The 12,213-nt window shown below is 43.4% G+C and overlaps 1 protein-coding gene across 3 annotated transcripts in view; it reads right to left on the reverse strand.

Annotated features, from left to right (window-relative positions):
- PGLS (6-phosphogluconolactonase) overlaps nucleotides 1-12,213 on the reverse strand; it is a 49,822-nt gene that overhangs the window by 20,886 nt on the left and 16,723 nt on the right. For all 3 annotated transcript variants that reach the window (XM_040346351.1, XM_040346353.1, XM_040346352.1), the window contains exon 3: nucleotides 3,727-3,834. In XM_040346351.1, coding sequence (XP_040202285.1) covers nucleotides 3,727-3,834 — 108 coding nt within the window. The remainder of the gene's footprint in view (nucleotides 1-3,726; nucleotides 3,835-12,213) is intronic.

Consider the following 12,213-nt stretch of genomic DNA (forward strand, 5'->3'; position numbering starts at 1 on the left):
GAATATGACTTTGCCCCAGTCCTCAGCAGTCCATTCACCATATTTTCTGCAGAAGATCAATCTGTCCCTGATTTTTTTTTTTTGAGAGAATTGGCTTCTTTGCTGCCCTTCTTGACACCAGGCCATCTCCCAAAAGTCTTCGCCTCACTGTGCGTGCAGATGCGCTCACACCTGCCTGCTGCCATTCCTGAGCAAGCTCTGCACTGGTGGCACTCCGATCCTGCAGCGGAATCCTCTTTAGGAGACGGTCCTGGCGCTTGCTGGACTTTCTTGGGCACCCTAAAGCCTTCTTCACAAATGCAGTGGAATTTTTTTTTATGGGATCAAGTTAATTTTCTTGGCAAAGAGGAACTTTGCAATTAATTGCAATTCGTCTGATCACTCTTCATAACCTTCTGGAGTATATGCAATTTCCCATCTCAAAAACTGAGGCAGCAGACTTTGTGAAAATTAGTATTTGTGTCATTCTCAAAACTTTTGGCCATGGCTGTATATGGAATAAATATACCTATAACTCAGAGTCCCCTATACTCCACATAATACCCTATATAAAGTATAGAAAATCTTAAAGTGGTAATAAAACGACAATGTGTTGTTTTACTTACCTGCTCTGTACAATGGTTTTGCACAGAGCAATCCAGATTCTCCTCTTCTCGGGTCCCCTGCTGGTGTCCCCCCCCCCCCCCCCCCCCCCCCCCGGCCAAGTGCTCCCCAGAGCAAACAGCTTGCTGTGGGGGCACACGAGCAGGCTTGCTCCAGAGTAGGGATGAGCTTAGAGTTCAAGTCAAACTCATGTTCGACTCGAACATTGCCTGTTTGGCGAAAAGCGAACAATTTGAGATGTTCGCGTCAAATTCGAAAAGCCGCGGAACCCCCTGTAAAAGTCTATGGGAGAAATCTAAAGTGCTAATTTTAAAGGCCAATATGCAAGTTATTGTCCTAAAAAGTGTTTGGGGACCTGGGTCATGGGCCAGGGAACATGTATCAATGTATCGGTTTTTCGGGAGCAGTGAATTTAATAATGCTTAAAGTGAAACAATAAAAGTGAAATATTCCTTTAAATTTCGTACCTAGGGGGGGTGTATAGTATGCCTGTGAAGTAGCGCTTTTTTCCAGTGCTTAAAACTGTCCCTGCACAAAATGTAATTTCTGAAGGAAAAAAAGTAATTTAAAATCACTCGCGGCTATAATGAATTCAGAGAAAAGTCATTCATTAAAAAAAAAAAAAAAAAAAAAAGCGTGGGGTTCCCCCCCAAATTCAATTACCAGACCCTTCAGGTCTGGTATGGATATTAAGGGGAACCCTGCATCAAATAAAAAAAAAAAAAAATGGCGTGGAGTTCCCCCAAAAATCCACACCAGACCCCTTTTCCGAGCACGCAACCTGGCAGGGCGCAGGAAAAGAGGGGGGGGGACAAGAGAGCGCCCCCCCTCCTGAACCGTACCAGGCCACATGCCCTCAACATTGGGAGTATGCTTTGGGGATCTGTGACCCCTCAAAGCACCATGTCCCCATGTCGATGGGGACAAGGGCCTCATCCCCAAAACCCTTGCTCGTTGTTGTGGGGGTCTGCAGGCGGGGGGCTTATCAGAATCTGGAAAACCCCTTTAACAAAGGGGACCCCTAGATCCCGGCCTCCCCCCATATGAGAATTGGTAATGGGGTACATTGTACCTCTACCATTTCCCTAAGAAAGTGCAAAGAATTGTAAAAAAAAACACACACACACACACACAGTGGAGAAAGTCATTTATTAAAAAAAAATAAAAATCCAATGGCGGTAATCCACTCTCGGTCTCCGCTCCAACGCTGTTGGTATCCTGCGACGGGTGATCTCCTCTCCACCAGGGTCCAGCGATGAGAAGATCTCTTCATCCAGGTTCGGGATCCAGCGCACGCATCGCCGCCTGTCTCCACCGGAGACAGCCCGGCGAATCACCCGGCTTCAGCCAGTGACAGCTCTTATGTAGGTGAGGGCGGGGCCACCTGGCACGTGACCCCTTTGACCCCTCGTCACGTCACTGGGGAAGTCTGGGCTCTCCCTTGCATCAGAGGGGGACGGGTCACGTGACGGGTGGCCCCCGCCCTCACCTACATAAGAGCTGTCACTGGCTGAAGCCGCGTCATTCGCCGGGCTGTCTCTGGTGGAGACAGGCGGCGATGCGTGCGCTGGATCCCGGACCTGGATGAAGAGATCTTCTCATCGCTGGACCCTGGTGGAGAGGAGATCACCCGTCGCAGGATACCGACAGCATTGGAGCGGAGACCGAGAGTGGATTACCGCCATTGGATTTTTTTTTTTTAATAAATGACTTTCTCCACGGTGTGTGTGTGTGTTTTTTTTGTTTTTTTCTTACAATTCTTTGCACTTTCTTAGGGAAATGGTAGAGGTACAATGTACCCCATTACCAATTCTCATATGGGGGGAGGCCGGGATCTAGGGGTCCCCTTTGTTAAAGGGGTCTTCCAGATTCTGATAAGCCCCCCGCCTGCAGACCCCCACAACAACGAGCAAGGGTTTTGGGGAGCATAAGCATCCTCCCAATGTTGAGGGCATGTGGCCTGGTACGGTTCAGGAGGGGGGGGCGCTCTCTCATCCCCCCTCTTGTCCTGTGGCCTGCCAGGTTGCGTGCTCGGATAAGGGGTCTGGTGTGGATTTTTGGGTGGAACTCCACGCCATTTTTTTTTTTAATTTGGGGTGGAGTTCCCCTTAAAATCCATATCAGACCTGAAGGGTCTGGAATGGATATTTGGGGGGAACCCCACGTCAATATGCGGGGTTCCCCTTAATATCCATACCAGACCTGAAGGGCCTGGTAATTGAATTTGGGGGGACCCCACGCTTTTTTTTTTTTTTTTATGAATGACTTTTCTCTGTATTGCTGGGAGCCGACAATTCATTTTAGCCGCGAGTGATTTTAAATCACTTTTTTTCCTTTAGAAATTACACTTTGTGCAGACAGTTCTAAGCACGGGAAACAAGCGCTACTTTCACAGGCATACAATACACCTCCCCTAGGTACGAAATTTAAAGGAATAATTCACTTTTATTGTTTCACTTTAAGCATTATTAAATTCACTGCTCCCGAAAAAAATGCAGTTTCTAAAACTTTTTTGGGGCAGGACCCAGGTCCCCAAACACTTTTTAGGACAATAACTTGCATAATAGCCTTTAAAATTAGCACTTAAGATTTCAAATGTTCGAGTCCCATAGACTTTAACGGGGTTCTAAAGTTCACACAAACTTTTGGTCTGTTCGCAGGTTCTGGTACAAACCGAACGGGGGGGGGGGGGGGGGTAGGTGTTCGGCTCATCCCCTACTCCAGAGCCGTTGCTCTGCGTGTCCATTCAGACACATAGCCGTGGCTCAGTACCACCCCCTCTCTTCTCATTGGCTCACTGGCTGGGATTAACCGCAGCAGGAGCCAATGACTCCCACTGCTGTCTCAGCCAGTGAGGACGGAGGGACCTCAGAGACCCGAGGTTCTCATGCATATCACTGGATTGCGATGGGGCTCAGCCATGTATTAGGGAGGCTGCTGCACACAAAGTTTTTTTTTACCTTAAGGCAAAGAAGGCATGAAAGTAAAATGCCTTGTGCCTTTTTAACGTTTACGTCATCTGCAGAACTGTCACTACACCGCGCCCTCACATACAGCCAGCAATGTAACCCCTACATATGGAATACAGAGACACAAACACGTATTGCACAGCTGGATTCTCACCTCTTGCAGTTTCTTGGTATAGTCGGATGCGGCATCATCCACAGACAGCGACGGGTCAATGGTGATGAACTGAGACTCTGAAAGTACTCCACGAGGAACAAGCTGACGCTGAAAAAAAAAAAAAGAAAATTGAATATGGTTATGTTATTCCTAAAGAAATGATACTAGAGAGCCACTAACCGCTCCATATTCTGGTACCTGATGGCCGATGTTCTTCCTTCCTTTCTGTGGTCTAAGCCAACAACACAAGCCGGCAATAACTAAACCACGAGAGGAGCAAGATGATGGCCTAGAACCTCTAAGATTGTGGTTGGCTGTGGCTGTGCTCTAGGAAACGGCTTGTTCTATCCCCTGCCTGACATTGGCAACCTTTCATCTGCTTCAGGCACAGATGACAATTAAACATGTGGCTACAGACCCGGAATGTGAGGATACACATATTACCCGGCATGCTTCCCTATGGAGCTGGCCTTGCTCTGTGCTTTGCTATAGCAAGCCTTTAATAAACACCACATACACCAAAAGGAAACCAAAATTACATATATACACAAAACTACAGTATATGATTTGTTACCCGAGAAGGAATGCCAGGTACAGTTTTGTAGAATTCTTGAGATTTGCAAAGCTTAATTCAATAACACATGAATAGAACAGAGTTGTATACTACTTAGCAGAGATCCAAACATGGGATCTAAGGGCCATATTCTTAAACAAGTTACGCCAGTGTATCTACTGATACACCGGCGTAATTCGAAATTCCCGCCGGAGTATCATTGTTTTGTATTCACAAAACAATATACGCCGGATTTAGGCTAGGATCCGACTAGTGTAAGACACTTACACTGTCGGATCCTAAATGTAATTACTCCGCCGGCCGCTAGGTGGCGTTTACGTTCAGGTCTCATTTGTCTATGCAAATGAGCCTGATACGCCGATTCACGTACGAAAACGCGTCGCCTAACTGGCGCTAACGTCGTTTGCGTAGGCGTAAGGTTACCCCTGCTATACCCACGTAGGCCATGTTAAGTATGGCGTCGGGTCCGCGTCGTGTTTTCCCGTCGGGTACGTTGTTTTACTAAGTCGTCCGCGAATACGACTTTACGTCAATGACGCACACGTCGGCGTCATTGACGTTTTGCACCGAGAACTGGAGCATGCGCACTGGGCTATTTTAAGCCCGGCGCATGCGCAGTTCGTTAGAATCGGGGGCGTGCTTAATTTAAATACAAGCCGCCCCCTTGAATTTACGCGGCCATACGCCGGGGCATTTACACCACGCCACCCCAAACTACGGAGCAAGTGTTTGGGGAATACAGCACTTGCTCCTGTAGATTGGGGCGGCGGAGTGTAAATGGCTTACGCGACGCCCGCCCAAAAACTATGGGAATATGGCCCAAAATCATTTTTTTATTTTTTTAATAATGTTCCTTAGAAAATACATTACATTCATATTCAACATATACATGTAGTACTCCTTGGAGTATGCAAATCATAAAACATTTAAAATATCCCTTATGGAAACTTTTTTTTTCTACACACCACATATAAACAAAACCATTCTGCCTGGACATGCGATTTATAAAAGACAAGGTTGAGTCGAGTACATAGATACCAAACATGCCAAGTTTTACATTTCCACACGCCCACAAAACGTCAACAAACTTTTACCTAAGCAACACTTTAACCCCTTGATGCCAGCTGCACACATATCAGTATACAAAGAAAAAGAGCCACTGCTCCAGGTGTATAATGAGAACCTAAAAGGTGGACTGTCTCCGACCCGCCTCCGTGGGAAACGTGTAAGAAAAGAAATGGCTGCACATCCAGGAATTTCCGATTGCTTTTTATTTTTCAATCAATGATTAAGCACAAGATGTATGTGTGAAACGCGTCAACGTGACCTCATGTTGGTGTCTTTGGTGTTATCACTTTGAACAATAAAAAGCAATCGGAATTCTTGGTTGTGCAGCCATTTCTTTGCACACATATCAGGGTGGACATAAATCAATGATTAACCACTTCCCACCCGCACGGCAGGTTTTTACGGCCACATTGTGGCTCTGAGTTGCCAGGAGACTGTCTATATACGCCCTCCAGGCCACTAGGGGGCGCGCGAGCGGCAACGGCGGCGCTCGCATGCCCGCCGCGTCAGTCAGGTGTCGATTTGCGTGCCTGGGGGCCGCGATGTCCGCCAGGCACCCGCGATCGGCGGTCACGGAGACAGGGACGTGGAGCTGTGTGTGTAAACACAGAGCTCCACGTCCTGTCAGGGAGAGGAGACAGATGGTTTGTCCCTTGTACATAGGGACAACCATCGGTCACCTCCCCCAGTCACCTCCCTCCCCCCACAGTAAGAATCACTAATTAGGGAATACATTAACCCCTTCCTCGCCCCCTAGTGTTAACCCCTTCCCTGCCCTCTCATTTATAAAGTAATCAGTGCATATTTATATCATTGTTTGCTGTATAAATGTGAATGGTCCCAAAAATGTGTCAAAAGTGTCCGATGTGTCAGCCACAATATCACAGTCCTGACAAAAATCGCAGATCGCCGCCATTAATAGTAAAAAAAAAAGATTTGTAAATTCTATCCCCTATTTTGTAGGCGCTATAACGTTTGTGCAAACCAATCACTAAAATCGCTTACTGCGATTTTTATTTTTACCAAAAATATGTAGAAGAATACGTTTTTTTTTTTATTGGATATTTATTATAGCAAAAAAAATTATTTTTTTCAAAATTGTCGCTCTATTTCTGTTTATAGCACAAGCAATAAAAAACGCAGAGGTGATCAAATACCACCAAAAGAAAGCTCTATTTGTGGGAAAAAAAGGACGCCAATTTTGTTTGGGAGCCACGTCGCACGACCGCGCAATTGTCATTCAAAGCGTGGCAGTGCTGAAAGCTGAAATTTCACCTGGGCAGGAAGGGGGTATATGTGCCCAGTAAGCAAGTGGTTAAAAAACACATATATATATGTGTGTGTGTGTGTGTGTGTGTGTGTGTGTGTGTGTGTGTGTTATATATATATATATATATATATATATATATATATATATATATATATATATACATATATATATACACACACATACACATATATATATATATATATATATATATATATATATATTTTAGAGAGAGAGAGAGAGAGAGAGAGATTTTTTTTATTTAAATAGATTTTATTCGATTTTTTTTTTTTTCAAATTTATTTTAACAAAATGCTTTTGAAGTAGAAAATAAAACAAAAAAACCCACGATCTAAAAAAATATACTTTTCCATTTAAGATACATTAATAAAATGTTGTTTATCCAGCATGAAATTGAGCTTAGGCTGTATATTCTGCAATATTTTAATTTTTTCATGCATGGATAACATGCATTCACACAATTTCACAGTAACCATGAGATAAAACAAAGTTCAGGAATATTCCTACATCCCATTGTTTTGCAAATCTATGTACACTACAAACTGTATGATTGAATCTGTTCTGATATCGCTGTTTTACTAACCTTTATTTTGTTTGCAAATATTAAAGATTCTAACTACCAGCAAGAATACGTCCTTACATTTAAAGGTCACCTGTCATTTCAGATCTATCACGCCACGCCCCTCCCCTCGTTGTGTCACTGCCGCATCACCAACTATCCTATTAAAGTGAATGGGACTGTCGGTGAGTCAACAGCGGGTCAGAGGAGGAGCCGCTGCGGGACAGAGATGACAGTTGCTCTTTACAAAATTATGATATAAATTGAGTTGATTTAAATCAAGCCTTTTTACTAGTGATTTAAAGTGGATGTAAACCCAAAATTTGTATTGGCTTCCAATTGTACACCAGTGTGGTTATCATGTCATATGCTCTCCCAATGGAGGCTACAAACAGCCATGCCCCCACACATTACACAGGCATGATCCATCAATAAACCTGCCCTGATATTAGTGCACGTGGGCAAGAAGTAGCTGTAAAGAGGCTGCGGTAGATCAACAGTGCTAACATGCAATAAAAGTAAAAAAACTGTACTCAAATCTAAAAGACAAATTGGCAATTGCTTATAATGCATTGGAAATGTCAGTTGAGGTTGACCCCTACTGTAACATAACGCAGCAGTCCTGTCCGTTTTGGTCACGTGATCTTTGCTGAGCGGGTAAATGATTTAATCCAATCAGATCTTGCCATTCATTAGCGATCACATGACTCGGGATCTAGGTTTTACAGATGTGGTCGGCACAAATAGAGCTCGTCTTTTCTCGAAGAATAGGAAGTCATTCTTTATTTATCAATCTCTACAAATCCATTTTTATGGCTTTACATTAACGTTGGATTAGAGGTCCATGTAACGTGCCAGTAGGCAGGCTGATGGGCGTACTAAGGTGACCTCACACTGCGGCATCAACAGTTCTTGTTGAGTTGTGATATTTCGTAATTAAAACCGTATAGAAACAAAACCGGCTTTGCAATACAGGAAGTTGCATAAATCTTGTACAGAATGTGAATTGTATCCGTCTGTTGAATTTTAACCCTTTTTACTACCAGTCTTTTTTTGTGTATATATATATATATATATATATATATATATATATATATATATAAGACATGTGCACAGAAATTTTTCTCGTTTTTTTTTGTTCCGTTTCGTATCGTTCCGTAGGTTCGTTTCCGTTTGTTTTTCGTAAGACGCCCGTTTTCCTGTTCGTACGACGCGATTTTTTCGTATTCCGATCGTTTCGTATTTTGGTTACCATTTTATTTTCGTACATGCGGGATGGTTCGTTATTCTGTTTAATTCATGTTCGTTACTTGTTAGACAATAATTTTCGTGAATTTTCGTCATTTTGTACTTTCGTAAATATATCGCGGGATTCGCGGCACTTTCAACACGCGGCTCATCCATATTAACTATTGTTAAGCCCCATACACTTGGTCAGACTTTTTTAACAACAAACATAAAAATGATCGTTTTACCGAACGTTCGTTCGTTTTTAAACTCCATCAGAAAACCATTTTTGGGTTCCAGGTTCAAAAGTCTAGCCAACTGATCTCCCTTCAGACGAAAATCCACAGAAAAGTTTATTTGGCTTTACTGTACTACTCAGCACAAAAGAGAAGCTGCTTCACTAACTAACTACACTCACTGCCCATTCAAAAAAACGAAAATTACATCTATAACAAAAGATTTGCATTCTGTATTTTGAAACCAAATTACGAACAGAAAAAGGGAATTCAGAATACAGAATGCAAATCTTTTGTTATAGATGTCATATGAACATACAAACAGAAAAAGGATTCAAACAAAATACAGAATGAAAATCTTTTGTTAGATGTCATATGAACATACGACTGAAAATCAAAATACGAACAGAACAAGGATTCAAACAAAATACAGAATGCAAGTCTTTTGTTATAGATGCCATTTTCGTTCTTTTGCCGTTTTCGTTTTGACGTATTTTCGTCGGAGCGTTCGGTCGTATTTGCGGTTGTTCGTTATGCGGCTCATTCGTAATCCCGTAGTTTTCGTATTTTGGTGCTTTCTTTTTTTTTTGTATGTACACATTATTCTGCGGGTACAAAAATGAAGATTTTCGTACGAAAATAACATTCGTACGAACGGGAATGCACATATGTAATGTTTATGCATTATTATTTTTTTTTTATGCTTTTTTTTTTGCACATAACAAAATATTTTCTAAAAGCCATAAAGAGTAATTTAGTAGTAGTTCCAGATTTTTATGTCACATGATATCAGCAAGATCGCTATATTTCAGTAAAAGATACTCAGAGGCTCGGTTGTTCACACTGCCGCGACTTGGGATGCGACTTGCAAGACCCCAAGTCATGTGACATGTGAAATCCCCAGTAAATGATACGTTCACCTTTTTTTCTCTTCTAAATTCCAGCTCCCCTATGTTCCAATATAGCATTCATGTACTTTTTTTTTTGTAAACATTTTTAAAGTATTAAAGTTTTCCATTAATTTTACACTGTCCATATCCATGTTTCCAGACATATCCATTTGTAATGTTTTACTTCCTGGACAAATTTTTGTAGGACACAGGAAGGAGTTGACCAGCTGACCTCATTAGCACACACCCTGCATCATCCACCCACCCATTCCCAGCTGCACATTTTTTTTAATGAATTGCAATCAATCAGTGAACATTCTTCTCACTAAATACACAATATACAATCAGATTGCATAGTGTATGGCCATCTTTATACAAGTACATAGAAGGGAGTGGACAGAAACACTCAGCTGTCAAGCCCCGTTAACATCTCTGTATAGTGGAACTCGCATTCCCACATGCGTTCTTTTGTTTTGTTTTTTAACGAGGGGGGGGAGGCGTTTGAGCATTTTCACTCATCACACATAGGGCAGCCCATCCACCTGAAAGGGCCACCCCACACACAGCAATCGCCCCAAAGAAGCTTCAGCGGATTTCTGAAATACAAGGAAACGCACAACTGTGAATGGAGCCTCATTGTTCTCATGTTACTCGCACAAATTTCACTTTCAGGACGCAATCACATCTAGCATAGTGGGAGCGCACATTTTGTGCCTGTTTTTTCCTATGACACATAGGGCAGACCGTTGATTTCAATGGGCTGTGCTATATGTGGCTTATGGGCAGTGGCGGCTGGTGAAGTTTTAGGATGGGGGGGCGCAAGACCCCGCCCCCTCCACAATTGGCCCCTCCCACTTCTTGTAAACCACACCCCTTATATAATCCACCTACTTTGTCCCCCGTATTCCACTTCCATCCACCCATAGTTTCAGGAGTATGCAGCTCAGCATCACAGGACAGAGTATACAGCTCAGCATCACAGGACAGAGTATATAGCCCCAGCATCACAGGACAGAGTATACAGCTCAGCCTCACAAGACAGAGTATACAGCTCAGCATCACAGGACAGAGTATATAGCCCAAGCATCACAGGACAGAGTATAAAGCCCCAGCATCACAGGACAGGAGTATATAGCCCCAGCATCACAGGACAGAGTATATAGCCCAAGCATCACAGGACAGAGTATAAAGCCCCAGCATCACAGGACAGGAGTATATAGCCCCAGCATCACAGGACAGAGTATATAGCCCAAGCATCACAGGACAGAGTATAAAGCCCCAGCATCACAGGACATGGTATACAGCCCCAGCATCACAGGACAGAGTATAAAGCCCCAGCATCACAGATCATGGTATATAGCGCAGCCTTACAGATCACATGTGACGTGACAGGAGGCATCCATCGGCTTACCTAGCAGCTCCGCTCGGGCAGTGTAAAGAGATGTGAGCTGCGGCGTGACATATTTCTATTCCACCCTCCCTCAAAACTATATGCCATGCTGTACATTCCCTATTCCACACTTCCACATTCATTCCCCATTCCGCACCACCTCATTCTGAATTGTTGCCACTAGGGTATTAATTGTTGCTCCTGGAGGAGTTATTAACCACTTCCCAACCGCCGCATGTACATATACGTCGGCAGAATGGCACGTACAGGAACATTGGCGTACCTGTACGTCCCTGCCTAGACGTGGGTCGGGGGTCCGATCGGGACGCTACACGCGGCGGTCGGGTTCCCTCGGGGAGCGATCCGGGACGACGGCGCGGCTATTTGTTTATAGCCGCTCCGTCGCGATCGCTCCCCGGAGCTGAAGAACGGGGAGAGCCGTATGTAAACACGGCTTCCCCGTGCTTCACTGTGGCGGCGTATCGATCGAGTGATCCCCTTTATAGGGAGACTCGATCGATGACGTCATTCCTACAGCCACACCCCCCTACAGTTGTAAACACACACTAAGTGTACACTAAATCCTACAGCGCCACCTGTGGTTAACTCCCAAACTGCAACTGTCATTTTCACAATAAAGAATGCAATTTAAATGCATTTTTTGCTGTGAAAATGACAATGGTCCCAAAAATTTTCCGAAGTGTCCGCCATAATGTCGCAGTCACGAAAAAAAAAAAACGCTGATCGCCGCCATTAGTAGTAAAAAAAAAAAAAAATTCATAAAAATGCAATAAAACTATCCCCTATTTTGTAAACGCTATAAATTTTGCGCAAACCAATCGATAAACGCTTATTGCGATTTTTTTACCAAAAATAGGTACAAGAATACGTATCGGCCTAAACTGAGGAAAAAAAATGTTATAGATGTTTTTGGGTGATATTTATTATAGCAAAAAGTAAAAAATATTGAATTTTTTTCAAAATTGTCGCTCTATTTTTGTTTATAGCGCAAAAAATAAAAACCGCTGAGGTGATCAAATACCACCAAAAGAAAGCTCTATTTGTGGGGGAAAAAGGACGCCAATTTTGTTTGGGAGCCACGTCGCACGACCGTGCAATTGTCTGTTAAAGCGACACAGTCCCGAACTGTAAAAACACCTTGGGTCTTTAGGCAGCATTTTGGTCCGGTCCTTAAGTGGTTAATGTTCCTGGGGGGATTTATTGTTGCAAGGAAATTTATAGAGGCTGCTGGGTG

Source organism: Rana temporaria, chromosome 3 (assembly GCF_905171775.1).
Source record: "Rana temporaria chromosome 3, aRanTem1.1, whole genome shotgun sequence".
In the NCBI taxonomy this organism is placed as follows: Eukaryota; Metazoa; Chordata; class Amphibia; order Anura; family Ranidae; genus Rana; species Rana temporaria.